The sequence below is a fragment of the Peromyscus eremicus genome, chromosome 5 (genome assembly GCF_949786415.1).
Source record: "Peromyscus eremicus chromosome 5, PerEre_H2_v1, whole genome shotgun sequence".
NCBI classification, from domain to species: Eukaryota; Metazoa; Chordata; class Mammalia; order Rodentia; family Cricetidae; genus Peromyscus; species Peromyscus eremicus.
In genome coordinates, this window is record NC_081420.1 from 91,307,825 (window position 1) to 91,329,574 (window position 21,750).

Sequence of the window (21,750 nt, forward strand, 5' to 3'; positions counted from 1 at the left end):
ATTTTATGTTTGACGTAACTCATGTTTCCAGCCTGCACTCTTTGGAATTTTGGTGTGCTGGCTCATTTGGACAGGGAAGGTTGTATTTGCTTTTTCTTTACTTTTTCTCCGATTCACCCATCTCTCCATATCATTTTGTGTTTGCCCCCAACTCGCCCAGCATTCTCAAGCACAGCCTATCTTTTTGTTACTATCCTTTGGCCCTCATGAAGTGGGGAGGGAGCCTCACTTCATCCCTGTCTGGTGACCCTGACACTGAGGTCTCTTCTCCCATCTTGCAGAGAAGACTTTGAGTCCAGGGGCCTGAAAGAGGCCCCTTCCCGAGGCTCCCTTCTCTTCGACCTGCTTGCTGCTCTTGCTTCTCTTACTCAGAGAAGATCACCATGTGTGTGAGCCCAGCTTCATCTTACTGAATTCTCCTTTTGTGTTTTCTCTGTCTCGTCTCTGTGTTTGGTGCAAAGATACTGTCCCACTTTACCTAGTCATCTTAACTATTCCTTTGTACTTCAAAGGAAGGTTTGGTGGGACCAGATAGAAGCTAGAGTGATGATGGTTCCCTCCATTCAATACATGGAGTGGGCATGATTTCCGTATTCATCGTCCTATGAGGCAGGGAGAGTGTTACTCATTTCCTGTGTGTGACAGTGAAGGCACAAAGCAGGTGAGCAAGCTCTCCAGCCTTGCAATCAGGAGAGGTAGGGTGGGGTTTAGAAGCCAGTGGTAGCCATCTTTGAGCCATGAGATGTAGGGTGGGGCTTAAAAGCAAGTGGTGACTTCCCTTGATTGCTGGGCTCAGCAGGATGGTTCCTCCCCTCTGGACCTGGAATGCCCCCAGCTTTGGCCTGGGTGTGGAGTGGAGGGTGGAGGGGGACTTAGCTTCTCCTTCCTTTGAGCAGCTTGGTATATCTGAAGGTTAATTTCGATTATCAGTTTGGTTGGATTAAGCATCTGGATCATCACTGAGGCTCACCTTTGGGTGTCTCTGTGAGAATTTGTCCAAAGAGGTCTCACTAGGGAGGATGCCAACATCACTTGAGCTGGTGGCCTAGAATGGATAAAAAGGGGTAAAGGAGGAAGCCAGCTGAGTACTGCCATGTTCCTTCCCCCATTTCCCGATCTACCAAGGTGTGAGCAGACTAGAGCTGGCTCCACTGTAGGAGACCTGGCCTACTATAATGGACTATATACTTTGTATCATGGACCACAATAAAAATTTCTTCCTTTAAGTTGCTCTTATACATAGGGATTGGGGTGCACATGAATACTTGCTAATGTCCCTATGGAGAACACAGGGCACCCTTAGGTGTCATCTTCAGGAACTATTTACCTTGTTTCATGAGACAAGGTGTCTTACTGGGGACCTGGAGCTTACTGAGTAAGCTAATGTGCCCTCCTGGGATTGAACTCAGATTCTTGTGCTAATAGGAGAAGCAGGCATTTTGGGCATAGGAAAGAGAAAGATAATGAGTATGGTGTCCTACGGTTCATGTGAGGGGAGAGCTTAGATGGAGCTGGGCACTTTGGTGTATGCTCCTTAATGTATAGTTGAGAACAACCCTAGAAAATATGTCCTGTTACATTCATCTGAGGAGCAGGAGCCAGATGCTCCTGTAGGATTCCTCCCAATTAGCAGACTGAGGGTTGACAGTTCCCTGCCATCTAACATCATAGCCCTGTGCTTTTCCTGTATCCCAAGGCTCTTTCTCTGCCAGATTGTTGCCATCTCTCTGGAGGGTGTTGAGATGCTCAGAGGAAGAGAGCCCTGAAAACAGTTCCTTGAGATGCAAAGTGAAAGGCTGGAGTGAGGAAGCAGCTTCTGACAGATTCTCCTGAGGTGGGGGAGACTTGGAAAGAATGATGCAGGCACAGTGATATATACCAGGTCTCACAGAGGCTCCTGTCATTTCTTGGTTCAACAGTGCTGTGTCTTCCCAAGTCAGTGTCAGCCACGTGCACCCAGCATCAGGCTAGACTAGTCAGAGCTGACTCTCTCTGGGCTCCAATAGGGAGGCATGGCCTTGGAGCCCAGAGATGTCTACCTTGGCCCTTTATCACATTTTCTGTTACCTTCTGATCTACAGCCACTTCTGGTGTTCGTTATCATGGTAGCTTTTCATTGCCGTCATCATAGCACAAAAGCAGGAACTCTATTCCTCTATTTTGGAACCCTGTCACCTTCTTGAACAGCTTGCCCATCATTAGATTCAGAAGGTAATAGAATAGATGAAATAAGATGAGAGACAGCTGGATCCAGTCCTGCTTCTATTATGTAAAATACACGTGACATCTGACAAGATACACACTTACCTTATCCGGAAGATGGACTCTCCAGTCCCATTCCACAGAACTGTTAGAGCTGCTCAGAACAGGGCCACTGGTTTCTGAGAAATGGGAGTGTGCCATACCACTCTTGCTGTCTTGAAAGTGTGGAAACACTCCCACTCCCAATGTCTACCTTATCTCCGGGTGGGAGCTAGAGCCCACTGGGTGCAGCACCCGTACCTGAACCCTTTGTTACTAGCCTGGTGCACGATGAATGGGTATATTCTGCAGAAAGTGTCACCATCTCAGTCGTCAAGTATTCAGGGTTAACCCTGGAGACACAGCTCTGTCAGCACCAGCCTTTTAATTAAATACTTGTGTATACTTTCTGAAGTTCATTAAGTGATCCTGCTGGGTGGCAGAAGCTGCATCTTGATATCAGACAAAGCTGGGTTGCTTTTGAGTAATAGATAATTATCAAATGAGGTGGCTTTACAGAAGCTGTGGGATGATATGGGCACTGTGCCTGGCAGAGCTAATACCCACAGCATCCCGTGTGTCCACGGCCCACCTCCTGGGGACCCAGAAGAGCACTTCCTGGTCCCTACCTTGGCTTCCAGCTTGAGATTCCTAAACTTACAGTTTTGATGAAGGGTCTGAACCATGTTGCTTCTCAGTCTTTTGGCTGGAGTCCAGTGGAAGTCTGATATCATCCAGACATGGACTTGGAGTTCTGGGTGCTCATGAACAGGTCCTGGATGCTTTGGCACATGTCCTGTATTACATTAGATCAGGCAGGATTCTGAGCCTGCCTTGCTGTCCTCAGAGAGTCAAGATTCAGTGCCAATATTGCCAGAAAATTTTAGTGTGCTGAGCTGGGCTGTGATGATTTATTATTTTGAATTGCATGTATATGTGTATGTCTGTATGTGAGTATGTGCATTTTGAGTGCAGGTGCTCATGGAGCCCAAAAGAGGGCACCAGATCCCCTGCAGCTAGAGTTACAGGCAGCTGTGGGCGGCCTGACACAGGAGGTGACAGCTGACTCCTGACTCCGGGTCTTCTGCAAGAACAGTTTATATTCTTAACTGTTGGGCCATCTCTCCAGACTAACATAGACTCTTTAAAATAAGCCCCACTTTTAATAATAGTTTTAGAGTTACAAGAAAATTGGAACACTAACACAGATAGTCCTTACATGCCCACATAGTTTCACCTATTCACGTCTTGCTACCTTAGTATGGTAGAACTAAAGCCCATACTTTACTCAGGTTTCCTTCATTTTTACCAAGTGACATTCCAGAGTCTCATCAAAGATACTGTTTAGTCATCATGTGTCTCTTGGCTGTGGCAGTCTCACAGACTTTCTTTCTTTTTAGTGACCTTCTGAGGTAAGAGGGGGCAAGATGTTCTCCACTGGATTTGTCTAATGGTTTTTTCATGGAAAACCATTACACTGGGGTTGTAAGTTTTTGGAGGTAGACCCCAGAGGACAGGTCCCCATCTCATCATATCATAACAAAGGGCCATACTGTGGGTTTGATATACCCTGCTGATGGTGACTATCCAGGGCTTATTGTTGGGATTATCCATTGTATGGTTACAACTCCCTTCTCTTTGCCACACTGCCTGTGCCTCACAAAAGAAGTCACTATGCACACCTCACATCTAAGAAATAAAGTCATATTCCATGTCCTTGAGGTTGGAGTATTTTTAAATGTTGTTTTCTGAAATACAATGACATCACTTCCCTCTTCCTTTTCTCCTCCATCCCCTTCCAGCTACCCTCTCTCAGACCCCTCCCATGCTCCCCCGACTCTCAAGTTGATAGCCTGTTTTCTTTGTTTATATTTATTACACACACACACACACACACACACACACACACACACACACACACACGAATTGTGGAGTCTGTTTTTGTTTGTGTGTATGTGGTTTCAAAGATGACCACTCTGCATTGGACAGCCAGTAAGAGGGCTCATCCCTGGGGAAGGCTAATTTTTCTGCCAGCAGTCAATAGCTGCCTGTAGTTCTTTGTCTAGAGATGGAAACTCCATGAACATTTTCCCTTTCATGCTAACATGTCCACTGATATTACCATTGTTCCTGTCTTGTTTATGCAGCCATTTCTAGGAGAGACTGTTTTACAGAGGCTTCCTTATACTCCAGCTCTTTCTTACAATCTTTCTTCCGCCTCTTCTGAGATGTTCCTTGAACCATAGATACAAGAGCTATGATGTAGGTATAGGAATAGGAATAGGGTTCCCCATAATCCATTGATGTCTCCTTTGTCTCCTTTTGGTTTTTCTGTGATGGTCTCAATTTGCTATAAAGAGAGGCGTCTTTGATGAGAGTGGTAGCTTCACTTACCTGTGGGTATAAGGATGTGGAGATTTGAATGAAAGTGGTGCTCATGGACTCATAGGGAGTGGCATTATTGGAGGTGTGGCCTTGTTGGAGGAATTGTGACGCAGGGAGTGGGCTGTGAGGTTTCAGAAGCTCAAGCCAGGCACAGAGTCATTCTCCCTTCCTGCTGTCTGATGATCTGGATGCAGAACTCTTAGGTACCTCTCTAGCACCATGTCTACCTGCATGCTGCCATACTTCCCACCATGCTGATAATGAACTAAACCTCTGAACTGTAAGCCAGCCCCAAATGAAATGTTTCCTTATAAGAGCTGCCATGGTCATGGTGTCTCTTCACAGCAATAGAAACCATAACTAAGACAAAGGATGAGATTTAGAATGTAGTAAGGAATTATGCTGGTCTTGCAAAGTGACAGTAGTAGACTCTTTTCTAAGGAAGGTCCATGGCAGACTATTTTTATAGGCTTTATTTTTTAATTGTGTGTGTATGTGTGTGTAGGTATGTGAACGTGAATGCAATGCTCATGAAGGCCAGAAGGGGGTGTCACATCCCATGGAACAGGAGTTATAGGGAGTGGTGAGCCACCCTGTGGGTGCTGGGAACTTGGTCTTCTGCAAGAGCAACTATTGCTCTTAACCACTGAGCCACCTCTGCAGCCCTGGTAGGTTGGAGCATTTACACTAAATATTTGGAATTCTACATGGGAGGTGTGTCTGTTCTACTTTTATCTATTCCTTCTGTCATTTATCTACACCCATATCTACTCATAGACAGTTATTTTTTTATTGTTATAATACCAAACTATTTGTTGCTCATTTTGTTGCAGCTTTGGTCATGGGAGATTTCCATTTGGTTCATGTATCCTGTAGACAAACCCTGTCATGGTTGGGGTCCTGCTTTATGTGAGCACTTCATCCTATTCTGGCCCTGTAAGCTTACTTGGGTGATTCTGGCTGCAGTGCTGGAGTCAGCCCTAGGGTTCTTGGAAATCAAGATTTGGGCTTCAGGGGTGCTCCTTGCAGTTAGGATGCCATTAATTCCTGCTTTCATCAGTTTCAGTGAAAGAAACACAGCTTACACACATTTACACTAACCTATGTGTGCAGCCTAGGCACAGACTCTTCTGTAGGCAGTATCAGTGTTTGCTGGTGATGTCTTCAAATCTGAGCTGTCACCCTTGGGGGTACTAGTCTGTAAATTCCCCCTCTTACCCCTCCCACCTGCCACCTCATTGTCAAGTCACTCAGTTCTGGTTGTGTGTGCACAGCAGCAGCAGAATTTCGGGGACTTCCCTGGGTGGGAACCAGCTGTTTCTGAGGGTACGTGTAGCCCGTGTGCTCTTCCTTCCTTCAGTTTTCAGCTTCCTCACATTTCCGAGGTTGCTGGGGTCTCTTCCACCTTCTGGGAGGTGATTTCTTCCATATTTAACACCTTTAGGTCCCCTCTGACATTCTGCATTTCATCCTGCGATCCCAGGACCTCTTCATGAGGCTCCTAGTTTTGCACATTTAAGCTCCTCTGTGCTGTGGAGTTCTTTTGGTTTGCGCAAGTGCTTAATGTCTTCTCTCCTCCTCCACTGTAGTGCCGCACAGAGTCACTGGAAAGCCTGTCTCGGCTGCTTCACCTTTGCCACCTTCCCCCTCTTCGGGTTCCCTGGCAACCGCTGATCTTTTTACCGCTCTTATCACTTCCTCTTCTCTAGAATGTCACTGAATTGGAATCATAGAATACACCAGTCTCCCACAGTTGCTTCTTCCACTAAGTGACATGCCTTTAAACCCCCCTCGTGTGGCTCAGTAGCTGGTTAGTTTCACTTATAAACTTGACTCAGCCTAGAATTACCCATTAAGAAATCTTCAGTCAGGGTATTGTCCAGCTCAGGTTGCTCCATGTCTGTTGGGGGTTCTCTTGATTGTTAATGGACGGAGGGAGACCTAGTTCACTGTGGGCAGCACCATTCCCTGGCTTGGGACCCCAAACTGTGTGTAAGAGTAGAAAGACAAGCCAGCAAGGGCCCCTGCATTTATTGTCTTACTGCTCTTGGCTGTGGACATGATGCTTTAAGTTCCTGCCTTGACTTCCCCATAATAATGGACTACATCCTGGAACTGTAAGCCAAATAAACTCTTTCTTCTCTAAGTTGCTTTTGGTCAGGGTTATTTGTTGTAGCAACAGAATTAAAATGAGAGCAGCAGCTAATTTATCTTTATCACTGGGTAATATTCCATCCTGTGGATGTGTCCTTTTGTTGATCCATTCGCCCATGAAAGGACATAGTGGTTGCTTCTGGGGGCGTTTGAGAAAAAAGCCACAGTGTTTTGTTCTTTTCGTATTATTTGCAGCTGTAAGATTTCCAGATAGACTTGGCTTATAAATACCTAGAGGTGGTGAATCTTTATATGCTATGTTTAGCTTTTTAAGAAAAGATGATAGATGAGGGAGATGCTCTCCAGGGTCCTCTCCTTATTGAGGAGCTATTGATGGATGCTAAGGAGCTATTGGCAGGTGCTAGCTGCCAGGAGAGGGAGAATTTTGCTCCTCCTCTCCCCTCCTCTCCCCTCCTCTCCCCTCCCCTCCTCTCCCTTCCCCTCCCCTCCCTTCCCCTCCCTTCCCTTCCCCTCCCATCTTCTCTTTTCCCTCCTCTTCCTCCCTCCCCCATCTCTGTCTTTTGTATCACAATGAGATTTTAATAGAAACTTGAGGAAGAGAGCATATATGGGAGCTCTTTCTGAATTACCACACTGAAGCTGCTCATCAAATCTATGAAAACAAATGGTAACAAAACAATTCCATTACAGCAAAATCATTCCCTAGATAGCTAAATATTTAACAAGTCCTACTCAAGATGTCAGTAGACACTAAAGAGAGTTAGGATTCAGGATGCTCTTAGTAGATGTCTGTAGAGGCTCCGGTGTTTGTCCTGGTAGAGGCAGGAGGAAGGACTTCTGGAGATTGATGTGTCTAGGTTTTTCTTTTTTAAGTCATTAAAGAAATAGAGAAAGTTTCTCTTTGCTTCTTCTCAATTCAGATCAGGATAAAACCTTGACCTTGTCTCAGGGGGCATATGGTGGGTAACTTCTGTAGTGTTTCTCCTGTGACAGTTAATTCTTTCATGATCTTACTATTCCTTTGAACACCTCAGGACATAGCATACTATCTTCTATTCCTAGGCATGCTGGGAAAATACAGGGTGGTAACAGATAGAGTGAAATCATCCTCTAGGGAAAGTCTAGGACCCAGGTTAGCCCCTGTGAAACTTCAGGCGAACCAAGCCTGTCATGTCTGCAGAGGTCAGTCTGCTACCACCTGATACCAGAGGCCTGTAACAAAAAGGGCTCCCCTGAAATAGGAAGAGGACAGCAGTTCACAGCCCTAGGCTAAAGGGCTCTTGCAGTAATTCTTCCCCAAGATGCTTGAGCTGAAGTTACAACTTCAATATTAGTTTCCTCTCTCATACACCTGTTGCTGCTCTCTTTAGACCTTGATCCCTTGTTCATTGCCTTGCATTGCCTGGAACCCGGCTTGACCTCATGTGATGTGTAATGAATAGCATATTTGTCAAGGGCACACATGTCTCTTGAGTCTCAAATACACCTCTGTTTTCTTGTTGTCCACACAGCATCCCCACAGAGTGTTCCAGGACACATTATTAATAGGAGGCAGGCTGGCCAGCAGAGGAGGGGTTGTTCCCTTATGACTAGGTTTTTGAGGGTTGCTTAGCTCGCAGTTGGCATAAAGAGGACTGGATATTTATTGTATCCTGTTGAAGAAATGTTTGAATCTGTTAGGTGTCCTGTGACAGGCTCCTCTATAGATGGGACCAGTGTTCAAATCACATTTCCCTCATCAGATTCCCTGTTAAGGTAATTCTCAGTGTAGTGTATGCAGCCTGCCATTTTTTCAGCCTCACCAGTGAGAACACAAAGGCAGCAGAGATGAGGGTGTCTTCAGGTCACCGTGGAATCCTTTTCTTTTGGGGGTGCGGCTGTTGGTAGGTGTCCTGTGCTCTAGTGGGTGGATGTACATTCTGGCAGTACTGAGTGGACTCAGCGGGCATTTAAAAACCACAGGGAAGGAGAAAGTGGTAGGGAATATAAGTGAGCAATTAGAGAGGAGGGGAGGGGAGGGGAGGGGAGCCTATCAAAACACATTGTATGCAGGCACAAAACTCTCAAACAATAAAAAAGCAAAAATAACCTTAAACGTGAGAAAAGTTGGGAGGGGGAGTGTGGCAGGGTCGTGGGAGGAGATGGAGGGGTGTAATGGGTGATGGATATGACTATATTTCATTGCATCTCTGTATGGCATTCTCAAGAATAAAGATGTTCGAGAAAAATGAAGAGATTTGTTTAGAGGAGAAAGAAGGGGCAAGCCCAAACCTTTTACAGTGGTTTTACAAAGCTGTGTGTGGCCATCAACAGGGAGCGTGGCTGTGTACACGGTCTTCACCAGCTATCCCCCAGTCCTTTCGCTGCCTTGTGCCTTAATGGATCCCCCCCATGTGCCCGACGTCTCCAGGATTTTCCCTCTGCAGTGAAAAGGCACGCTTTGGCTCTTTAGATCTCCTGCCCACTTTTAAGTCGGGTTGTTTGTTTTCTTACTGCAGCTCTGTGTGTATTTTGAATACAAAAAGAATCTTTTAGATAAATAGTTGGCAAACTGTTTTCATGCAGAGTGTATCTTGTCTCCCAATTCTCTCAGGGATGCCCTCCAGGGAACAGAAATTTCTAATTTTTATAATGTTCAGCTTGCCCATTTTTTTTTAATATCATGGAACTTGATTTTTTTGATGCTGAATATAGAAATTTATTGTCAAGCCCAGGGTCCCTAGAGCTTTATCTGGTTGCCTTTTAGACATATTGCCATTTTGTATTTAGGTCTGTGATCAATTCTGAGAGAAATTGCATGTGCCTCTGTGTGTGTGTGTGTGTGTGTGTGTGTGTGTGTGTGTGTGTGTGTGTGTGAAAGGTGTCTTAGTTTGGTCTCTTGCTGTAATAAACACCATGACTGAAACTCTGAGAAAACAGGGTTTATATTTCTTACTGGTTACAGCCTGCTGTTGAGGGATATCAGGGCAGGAAAATGAAGCAGAAACTCTTGAGGACTACCACTTACTGGCTTACCTAGCTAGCTTTCTTATACAGCCAAGTTCCATAGTTCCATCTGCCTAAGGATGGTACTGCCCACAGTGGACTGGGACTCCCACATCAGTTACCAACCAGAATAATGTCTTACAGACTTGGCCACAGTCTGTCCTGGGCAATTCTTCAGTTGAGATTCCCTCTTCCCAGGTAACTATAGCTGTACATCAAGTTGACAGCTAGCCATGACAGATGTGATTGATATGTCCAGGCTCACTTTTTTTCCTTCTGCCAATGGACTCCTGTTTGTTTCAGTAGCACTTCTTGGGAAAAGATGTGCTTTTCCCGACTGAATTGTCCAGATACTGTGTATGTGAGCCTCTGTTTATGTGTTCTCTGTTGTGACTCATTGGTCTATGCATGTACGTTGGATCACTGTAGCTTTTTATTAAGGTTTGAGTCTGGGAGAGAACCAACTCTTCTCATCTTGAAGTGTTGTTTTTCTATGTTATATATCTTTTCCTTCCTAAACACAAGTTCAGAATTAGTTTGACACTAGGCACAAAATGCTTGCTGGGATTTTGCCTAGGATTACATTGAACTCATAGATCAATTGGGAAGAGTTGACATCTTACTTATGTAAGTGGTCTGATACATGAACACAGCATACTTCTTGTATTAGTTACTTTTTGTCCCTGAGATGACACTCCATGACCAAAGCCTGCTTACAGAGAGAAGAGTTTATTTGGGCTTAAGGTTCCAGAGAGAGGAGTTAGTAAGGAAGGTGTGGCAACAGGCACTGGAGCAGGCAGTTGCCTGATCACATGTCATCATTACAAGAGGCTGAGATAGTCAACTCAAAGTGGTATGAGGTGATACACCCTCCAAGCCCACCCTGAGTGGTCCTCCAGTAAGGCCCCGTCTCCTAACAGTTCCACCTGCCCAAACAGCGCCACCCACTGGGGACCAAGTGTTCACACACATGAGTCTATGGAGGATGTGTCTCACTGAAGCCACAATACTTCTCCATTTTAGTTAGAAATGCTTCCACATCTTTCATCAGAGTCACAGTTTTCTATATATAGATCCCATAACATATTTTATTAGAACTATATATAGTTCGTATTTTGGGTACTGTTTTTTAAATGTCAAATTCCATTTGTTCATTATTGGTACCTTGGACAGTAACTAACAGGTGTATTAATCTTGTATCTTGCAACCTTGCTGAATTTTCTCATTAATTCCAGGAATGGTTGATTTTTTTTTTTTTTTTGGCCTTCAGTTCTTTGGTGACTTCTATGTAAACAACTCTGCCGTCTGTAAATAGCCATTTTTTCCTCTTCCCTCTCTCTTTTTCATGATTTATTTATTTTTATTTTATGTGCATTGGCATTTTACCTGCTTGTATGTCTGTGTGAGGGTGTCAGATCCCTTGGAACTGGAGATACAGACAGTTGTGAACTGCTGTGTGGGTGCTGGGAATTGAACCTGGGTCCTCTGGATGAGCAGTCAGTGCTCTTAACCGCTGAGCTGTCTCTCCAGCTCCTCTCTTCCCTCTCAATGTCTATAATTTGTATTGCCTTTTCTTGTCTTCATACACTAGCTAGGTCTTCTAAGATCAAGTTGAGCAGGAAAAAGAGTACCCTTTAGTGACTTTGGGTGTTATGAGGGAGAAGTCCAGTTTTTCCCAATTAGGGATGATGTAAGTGGTAGATGTTTTGTTGATGTTCCCCTTCAAAGGGAACATGCAGCCCTCTGTGAGATTTTGTGAGATTGTTCTTATGTGTTGATGGATGTGATTTTTCATCTTTACACTCCATGTGTGGTTGACTACACCAGTTGATTTTCAGATATTGAACCAGCTCCCCACACCTGTTCAGAGCATAGAATTCTCTCTGTATTGTAGGAAGTGATTAGCTAGTATTTCATCAAAGCCTTCATTTGTATATTTTTTGACAGGGTCTCACTATGAAGTCCTGGCTGGTCTGGAACTCACAGAATACTGCTCTGCCTCCCAAGTGCTGGGAATAAAGGCATGTGCCACCATGCCTGGCTGTTGTTAAACACTTTTGTATCCACATTAGTGCAGTATGACCAGAGCTGTAAACTGAAGTAAATACTTTCCTCCACAAATTGCTTTGGTCATGGTGTCCTTATTAAAGCAATAGAAAGAAAATTTTTTTTAAAAAGTCTTTTTAGTGAAGGTACTCTATGGTCATTTGTGAATACTAATATCTAAGATACAAAAATGAATCATTTGGGAGAGGGGAGGTGGAAACATGAGGTCCCTGCTTGTTTGGGACTCACCATCAGAAGTTAAGCTTTGGGCACTCAAAGCCCTACTTCTAGCTTTCACATTGAGTGGGATAATGCACCTATAGTTTTGGAGCATTATGCTTATTAGCACATGGTGCAGGTTGGTACTGGTTGGATCCAGGCCAGTGGCTAGCAGTGCTGTTAGTAAGGATTCTCTGTCAGTTACATATGTCCACCAATGGACAGACTGCCTCCCCAGGGGTCAGTGGGTTCTTGGTTGTTAAGGATCCTAATATAAGCAGACTGCTCACTGACAGATGTGTTCCACAGTGGGATCAGGCCCTCACATCAGTTCTTTGCTAAAAGCCCCCAGATTATTTTCTGAATTTGAAGATGTCATTTATGTTCCGGACTCTTTACTCTCCCAGAGCAGAGCACAGGGGGCCCTGGGCACTCTGGGCTTTTCCACTGCAAATCTAGGCTTTCTGTAGTTGAATCATGTGGTAGTGCAATGCAAGCCAGTTTCTCACTCAGCTTTTCTGGTTTTTGAAGGCCCTGCTCTGACCAATGGAGGCCTGAACCTGCACAGTCCCGTGAAGAGGAAGCTGGAGACAGAGAAAGACTACGTCTTTGACAAGAGGCTCAGGTACAGCGTCCGCCAGAATGAAAGCAACTGTCGGTTTCGTGACATCGTGGTGCGGAAGGAAGAGGGCTTCACACACATTCTTCTCTCCAGCCAGACTTCAGATAACAATGCGCTGACGCCCGAGGTAAAGAGCTTCTGGGCCTCCTTCTCCTGGCCTTGGAACACCCTCTACTCTCTTGTCCATAATGTCTACGGAAGCATGGGGAGTTAACAACACATCTGGGTTTGGGCACTCTCTTGAGCAGTGGTTCTCAAACTTCTTATGCCGTGACCCTTTAATACAGTTTCTCATGTTGTGGTGACCCTCAACCATAAGATTATTTTCATTGCTATTTCATAATTTTGCTACTGTTATGAATCGTAATATAAATATGTGTTTTCAGGTGGTCTTAGGCAACACCTGTGAAAGGGTCGTTCAGTCCCCAAAGGGGTCTCAACCCATGGGTCGAGAACTGCTGCTCTAGAGGAGCTGCTCATCCAGGCTGGCCTTGGTGGGATTGCCTGGTATTCCCTGGTGCCTCTGACAGCCTCAGGAATGCCCATGAAGTGGTGGTGGGGGTGCCATGTCCTTGGACTTGTAGATAATGGCTCTTTTATCAGGTTGTGGGTCTGACAGCCCAGAATGATTGACAGATTGTGAGAGTAGAGCTGACAGGTGCCTTTGGGGTTCATGAGGCAGGTGGTTGCTGTTGCCCTTCCTCTAATCATGGAGTTTTGGGGGACTGTCCTCGCCTACCTTTAGCAGAAGCACCCAAGCATCTGTAGGATTTAGAGTGTGGGCTCCTCCATGGGCAGCTCCTCATATGCACGTACACCTGGAACCCATGTTATTTTAAGCTCATTATGACACATCCACATGAGACCGATTCTTCCTACATTTTTTCTACTTCACTACCTTTTAAAAGCTTTTAAAAAGGCACATCATTTCCCTTCCATAAATTGAATCAATGACACCTTTTAGTTCATTCTGCCTCTAAGGAACAACTTTGTGTGGTAATGGGTGCCCAGTCATCCTGGATGCCACACTGAGCTCCATCGATTTGAGTTACCCGGGGGCTCTACCTACTGAGCTGTGGGCCTGGTTTATGATGGCCTGCATTCCTGATCTACCTCAGTCAGTTATAAGAATGAGTTATCCACTGATTTCAGTGGCTTGACGAGTCAGGTGAGCTGGCGCCCTGGGTACGGTAGTCCCTAAAGAAAGATCCCACTGAATCCAAGAGGAGGGATTGGAGGACAAATGTATATTTGGGAGTCTAGCAACCTGGGTTCTAATCCCACCCCCACTTCTGTTGCCATTTCTGTTACCAGGGGAAATGACCATGCCTGTGCACCTCCTGTTTACAGAAAAGGCACTGAGTCTTGCTTGTGAGATTAGAGACAGCATATGCAGGTGCTCAGGAGAGTCTGGTGCCCAGGGCTAGCCTAGGCAGGCTCTTGATGTTACTAAGATAAAACTGAGGCTGCTCAGAGTCCCTAGCAGGCCCACCTTACTTGTTAGTGAACAGACTGGGAGGGACCCTTTCACGGTGACAATTGAATTTCTCCTCGTAGAAGAAGATGTGTCCATGTGTCATTGGGTGGGTTGACAATACAAGTGAAAAGTCCATTCATGGCTAGATGCACTGACTCAATTCTGAGATCAGAAGGTGTGTTGTGATGTTTTTCTTGTCAGCACAGGAGTGGGAACCAGGCCCGCTGGACGAGCCAGCAAACAAGGCTTCACAATTCAAAGCTTGTCCACTTTCCTGCTCGGAGAGGGGTCCAGTGCCTGCCCCCAGCTTCTCATTCTTCCAGTGCTCATGGTCTCAGCCAGCACCACCACCAACATCCACAGTGTTTGAGGCTCCCTTTCTGTTGCTGTGACAAAATACTTAAACCCAAAGCAATATAGTAGAAGAAAAGGGTTTATTTCATCTTACACTTCTGGGTCTGTCATTGAGAAAAATCAGGGCTGGAACTCAAGGCAGGAGCCTGAAAGCAGAAACCATGGGAGAATGCTGCTTTCTGACTTGCTTTCTGGCTCATTTTTGGCTAGCTTTCTTACACAACCCAGAACCACTTACCTTAGGAATGGTGCCACCCACAGTGGGTTGTGCCCTCCTACATCATGAAGATTCCCCCACCAGACTTGCCCACAGCTGATTTAGACAATTCGTCAATTGAGCCTTCTCCTCTCAGATGACTCTGTGCTGGGTCAGGTTGACAGCTAAAGCTAACAGGGACACACAGGAACAGGCTAGCCATGCAGGTGTGTCTACCATGCCTGGTTTGTCATACCTGGCCATTCAGACTTTCCTCAAAGCCTGTCTCCGTTCATTCTTTCTGGTGGGCATCTGTCTCTCTCACATTGAATTTCTTCTAGTTTATCTATAAGTTTTTCTTTCTGAATAAAACTTTTCCTCTGCTTGAAGTCCATGCCTTTGTATTTATATTCTTTGAGAGTCTTTGAGTGATAAGCTCTCCTGGGCTGAAAATACCCAGTTTTTACCATTGCCTTTGATTGGCCAGTCAGATTGGTGAAGGATTTGTCCTATAGATGTTTCTCTCGGCGCATTGAACACTATATTCCATTACCTCCCTCCAGTGTTTGCTAGTCTTCTTTAGAACTATCCTCTGGCCAAAGGTTTACCTTGGAGTTAAGCTTTCTTTTACCTATGGATACTTCAAGATTTATCTTTGCTCTATATTGGCTTTTGTGATGTTCAAAATTCAGGCATGTATTAAGCAGACTTAAACCATTTCCCCCAAGATGCTCCTGTCCTCATCTCAGAACCTAAGACGATGTTAAGTTGCATGCCTGGGCATTAATGTTTCTGAAGGAATGAAGGTTGATCCTCAGCTGACTTTGAGATGAAGAGATTATTTTGGAAGGGAAGGTCTCTGTGGTCTCAGTGTCAATCACAGGGTCCTTAGTGCAGAAGAGGAAGACAGAAGAATTAGTGTCAGAGAGAGACAGAGTGAGCATCAAGTAGAGTTGGCTGGCCATTGCTGGCTTGGAAGATGGAAAGTGAGGCCAGGAGCTAGTGAACATGCTGGAAATGTGTTCTCCCTTATGGTGTCCAGGTTGGAATGCAGTCCACCTACATACATTCTCCGCCTCAGACATGGCTCTGCCTGTTCTCCTTGACACCTAAAGAGTTATACTTGTTACCTTCTTATTTGTGTTTTCTGCTTATTTCTCTGATCTGGGCTCAGGGAGACTTCTTCAGATCTTCCAGTTTGATTATTCTCTCTCCAGCTCTGTTTAGTCTGATGTTAATCTACGCAGTGATCCATGACTTTGCTGTCCATGTGATATGTTTCCTTCCCTTAAATGCTTTCATTTAATTCTCTGTTAGTCGTTATTGTTTACCTCCCCCCCCCCATTTGGCTATTATAAGTGGTTAGAGTCTCTTAGATCAATATTACTTAAAGTTGTTGTGTCCTTCCCATTTATGTGTCAGTTCATATTTCTCAAATGCTTTGTCATTTTCTTGTGAGCTCATTTGCAGTGGGGACTATTGCCTGTGAAGTTCTCATGTGGCTTAGGCTTCAGTCTCTCTCAAAAGCACTTCTGTGTTCATTTTTATGAAATGACTCAGGGATATCACTAGCTTGTATCCAATTTCCATATCAATCAATTCATTAATTTTTAAAAGATATTGCTTTCTATTTTCACACGTGCGCGCGCGCACACACACACACACACACACACGTCTAGGTGTGCTTTTGTGCACATGAGTGCAATATTCTTAGAAGCCGTACTCCTGGAGCTGGATTTTAAGCAGTTGCGAGCCTCCTGACCTGGCTCCAGGAACCCAACTTGGGTCCTTTGCAAGAACAGTATGTGCTCCTAACCACTGAGCTATCTCTACAGCTCACTCCGCCCTTTAATTTGAAGATTTCTCTTTCATGTGGTATTCTACCTCAGAACTTTGTGTTGGGGTTTTAAGTTCTCATGGGAGATTTTACCTACAGAAAAAGTTCAAGCAGCTTGTTCTGACTGTGATGTGGAGGACAGAGGCTGAAGAAAGGGCTAGACTAGTTAGTTTTAGATTACAAGTTTCCTGACCAGGAAGCCTACATTTTGCATCCTGGCTACACTGCTGTGGGTCATCCTGAATGCCCAGACTCACAAGATAAACTGTGTAGGCAGCATAGACAGTACTCACAACAGGGCTGTGACTGGAACGAGTCAGAGTGTGGAGTCCACACATGTGGTTTCATACAGTGCCAGCCTTTGAGGTCCTGTATGCTGCTTCTGCTTCTGTGCCCAGAGTGTGTGGCAGGCCAGCAGCTGTAGCCCCTGGTTCTTTAATGACCTCAGTAGCCTGGGCAAGGAGAGGGGCTGTTTTCTCCTGTGCACTGAGCAGCTCCCTCACCGCCCCTCAGCCAAACAACTGTTGCACAGGAGGTTCAGCTATCAGAGCCACCGTGCTTCGAGAGGCAGCCTCACCTTCAGTGAGGCTTCTAAGCATGGAAACACAGTAGTTTTCTTTTAAGGTTGGAGGTGAAAGCTGTGAGCGTTACCAACTTGCAGTGGGCTACTTTTGAATGTCTATACCAGGCACTGTGGTAGTCTCAAGAATACAGCAGGGGCTGAGAAAGACACCATTCTGATCATTATTCAAACAATGGTCTAGCTGGGGAAAGTAAGTGAAAATTCCCCTGCGGTGGTATGAAGGGGATAACAGGTGTTTTTAATCCAGAATTTACTATCCCTCCCAGGCTGTGAACTTCCAGGTGACCTGTCATTTATTCCTTACCTGGAAAGAATTCTAGATGTTAAGACCAGCAAATCCCCAGTCTCGTGGATAATACATGGCAGACCATGAGCTTGGTCATGTTGCAGTACTAATGCTTGCTAAGCATGGCTACCTATAACCCCTGCAAGGGTCTAGGGAGAAAATTTTAACTGAACCATCTAGAGGCTTGGGTAGCTCACCAAAGCTGTACACAGGACAAGTTCCCCACACTTTGTAAGGACTTCAAACCAGGAAATACCAGAAGCAGGTCTGCAGAGGTTCATAGAGACTGACCAAATCCATGCCAGGCTCCCAGGTCTGGACTACTGACCTATGACTTCCAAGTTCATTCTTCTGCTTACACTGGGGGCGGTGCTGGAAGGCTTTGGCTCGGTAACATTTCCTTCCGGGGACTGGCCTGTGCTTTCATTCAGTGGAGGTTCTCAGAAAGTCCGAGCTCTGCAAACCTCCCTCTGCCTCCAGATCATGAAGGAAGTCCGACGGGCACTGTGCAATGCAGCCACAGACGACAGCAAGCTGCTGCTGCTCAGTGCCGTGGGCAGCGTGTTCTGCAGTGGCCTGGACTATTCCTACCTGATCGGCCGGCTCTCCAGTGACCGGAGAAAGGAAAGCACACGGATCGCAGAAGCCATCAGGTGAGTCCAGTTTCTCTTTGAATGAGCGCTTTGGGCGCCTGCCAGTGAGGACCAGATTTAGCAAAGGCAAGGACAGGCTGCTCAGTTAAACTTAAATTTCAAACAATGTGGGATTTTATTTTTAGGATAAGTACATCCTTGACAACATTTAGGACACCAGGACATACCTATGTTTTAAAATTATTTTTGATTTATCTGAAATTTGATTCTTTTTCAATGTCAGGGATCAAACTCAGGGCCTTGTACATGCTAGACAAATGCTCTATCATCCAGCTCTGTTTCTATCTTTGAACTGTGGAGCTGAGCTGGGCAGCCCACATTTTGTCTATGGCCCCAATGGCATGCTTTGCTCTCTGGGCTGCATTGCACTCCCCACCCTCACCCCCTTTTTTATTAAAAAAAAAAGACACACCTATTTTTTTCTCATTAAGGCCTACATTGGCGATGCCCGTAATGTGTTCTGCTCCTGCCTTCTGTCTGATGGTGGGGGTTTTGGGTTGTGTAGACATTTCTGTGTCCTGGACCTGATGTGACTCAAGTACTAGGAAGAAGGTGGAGAACTTGGGGCTATTGTGCATTGGTAGACATTGTGGGTGGGAGTATTAACCCCCTCAAAGTCTGGGGGGGGGCGTTCTTCATGATGACACACAGGGACAACTATTAGTAACCCTTTCAGGACACAGGATAATTATCTCCCCATTTATTTATATGTTGTTGATTTTATGTGTGTGTGTGTGCATATGAATGTGTGTGTAGGTGTATGTGTATATGTGTGGGTACATGGGCGTGCATGTGGAAGCCGGAGGTTAATCTTCACTGTTATTCCTCAGGCCATGTCCACTTTGTTGTTTAAGACAGGGTCTCTCACTGGCCTGGTACTTGCCAAGCAGGCTAAGCTGGCTAACCAGTGAGCCCAGGGCTACATGTCACCAGCACCCCAGCTCTTGGATTACAAGTGCATGCCATCAAGCTCTACTTTAACACATGGGTTCTAAGGCGCAAGCTCAGGTCCTCATGCTTGCAAAGCTGGCACTTTACCTGCTGAGATGCTTGCCAACCCCTCCCCCCCCCCAATTATCTATAACAAAAGCAAATGAACGAACTCTCTGGCCAGGTCACTCAATTACTTGACAGCTGTCAGTCAGTGAACCACTCCAGGAAAGACTTACTTGCTCTTGTGCCTTGCTCAAGGAATCAGAGAAGAGCCATAGCCACTTGGTCTCAAGACCAGGGACATTTACTTCATGTGGGGCCTTAGACCTCAGGATGCACACTGGAGATTCTTCAGGGTCTCCAGTCTCACTGTCCTGTGGTTGAATCACACTAGAGGAGTCTCATGTCATCACCAGGGACTTGGGAGGATACAGGGAATAACATGAAGGTACTCCTTTGTGTGAATGCCGGGTCCAAGTTTGAATGAAGTGTTGCTCAGGAATGCCTGTGTGCTTCTGCATGCAGAATTCTCCCCAGGAAGGGACTAGAAAGCCTGGACCCAGTTCCTGAGAAGGAATCGGGGTGTTGATGTCACTCCCCATTTCCAGGGTGCAGCCGAGCCCTGGCAGTTTGTGTTCTACTTGACCTTGGTTGCATCTTCTCAATGCTGGCTTTGCATGAGTTGAGGAATCAGCAAAGTCACTAGAGTGATTCCCTCTGCATGAATGGGGCCACCAGAGCACACCCCAGAGACCAAAGAGCCTGTCTGTGACTGTAGAAAGCCTGGTTTACTAATCTCAGTGGAGGTGCTTCTGGGATTTCCAGCCCAGGAAACCTTCTAAGATATGGCCCAGTATTCTCCTTCATGGAGACATAGCGACTTAGCACTTAGATCTCTTGTCTCCCCTCAAGAATACAGGCACTTCCTAATCTATTCACTCTAATAGTTTGTAAAAAGAATTTTAATGTACTGGACTTCACAGTCCTGAGATCCTAGATTAGAATGGACTTTAAATGTCATAAGAGCTGCCCTTGAGGTTGAGAAAGTTGATGGTATGGGGCTTAGGCATGACAACAGAGAAAAGAGATGTGACATAAAGACCAGAGGCTGGAGTGAGGCAGAGCACCCAAGAAGGCTGACATAATCATCAGGGGAAAGGAGGCCTTGGGAAGCTCCTGCCTCAGTGCCCCATAGGGGACCAGCACCTGGACTTTGGATTCCTTGTCTCCAGGACGCTACAGAATAAATTTCTGTTGTATTGAGCCATGGTTCAGTACAGTCTTAGGCTTAGTGGAGTGGAGTCAGTACCCGGTCACTAGAATAAAGGACTTGTGGCCAAGTCACCATGGGGCAGGGGAGAACCTGAACAGGGAACCCCTGCCTCACAGTACATTCTGCTTTTCACAAGTGACTTCCCAAATGAGAGAAGCATCTCTCTGGCCAGCCCTCTCTTTGTGTCTCAGATCTATTAAAGCTGCTCATCCTCTGCCTATCCCCCCTGGCCTATTGGGGTCATAAGAGTGACAACCCATGCTCTCTAGAGTCTTGAAGACCAAGTCAGGAGAGAGATTTTAGGGTCAGATGGGGATGAAGACATTGACCATAACGAAGCTGGAGCTGGAATCAGGGGCCTTTCACTTCTCATTTTCCTGGCTAAGTAAAACTAAAGAACCCAAAATGGGGTTGAGGGGATGAGAGATGATGAAAGAGTCAGGGCCACCTCTGGAGAAATGCAAAATGAGACCTGTGCCATGCCAGTGGGCTGGCATGCTCAAGCAGAACAGACGGACTTCCCCAAGATGCCATGGAGGGAAGAGAATTTGCTAGTTTGGGGGCTGGGAGAGGCACACCTAGGAGTGGGGAAAGAGGTATCCTTTGCACCACTGATTCTCAGATCTGACAGCATGGAGAGTCAGGAGGGAGGGAGCGTGTCCCAAGCTCAGATGCCCCAGGAAGTCCTGAGAACTCTCTGTAGTGGGGCAGCATCTCCCTAGGCATGAAGTCACTCAGGGTTCCTTCATATAGCCAGAGAACACCTAACTTGGGTCAAGCAGGAAGTTTCTCCCTGGTATAGACTGAGAAAGCCAGAGAACTCTATTATTACCCATGAGGGAAGAGGTGGTTGGAAGCCAGTGGGGAAAGGATCAAGATGTCAGAAGGCTGAGAGCTCAAAGGAGGGTGGAGAGTGACGCAGACGGCATGCTAAACACATATGAGTGCCCTTGGGTCAGAGAGAGATCCGGGCTCAATTGTCACACCTTGAGGACCCTCCTGCTCCCTCAACTTTGGACTGCTTCCTTGGAACCCACTGTTCAGATGCATGACCAGGCAGCAATGCATTGTTCGGAGAGTCTTCTGTGGTCCTCCAGAGAGGCATCTGAGCAAACTGCGCTGTTGGGTGTTTGGTTCATGCACGAGCCCCATCTCTACTCCTGCGGACTCCTCAGGTGCATTAATAAATTCACGAGCACAACAGCCTCTTATGAAAGTACCTTATTCATAATCCACCAGGGATGAGCTATGGACCCAGAACCATCCCTGATCTCCATGTCCCCTACAGACATCCCTTGCTGTGGTTTCCTAGGTGACCACCTAGTTTGGGCAGTACTCCCCGACCCCTCTCTACTTTTGTAAAGAGCACACACATAGGAATACACACATAGGAATGGTGCTCATTTCCTTCATGCAGATGTTAGGGGAGGGGGATAGCAGATGTGGGGAGAACTCAGGGTGCTCATCAGCCTGTATTAGGACCACCCTGAGAGATAGGCAACCTCACCTGTGCTGTATACAGGTGACACAACGTCGTGTGCAGCA

The 21,750-nt window shown here is 46.0% G+C and overlaps 1 protein-coding gene across 1 annotated transcript in view; it reads left to right on the forward strand.

The window, feature by feature from the left end:
• Nucleotides 1–21,750, forward strand: part of Cdyl2 (chromodomain Y like 2) — a 62,163-nt gene that overhangs the window by 22,850 nt on the left and 17,563 nt on the right. Inside the window, exons 3-4 of the mRNA XM_059263054.1 lie at nt 12,523–12,740; nt 17,827–17,999. Coding sequence (XP_059119037.1) covers nt 12,523–12,740; nt 17,827–17,999 — 391 coding nt within the window. The remainder of the gene's footprint in view (nt 1–12,522; nt 12,741–17,826; nt 18,000–21,750) is intronic.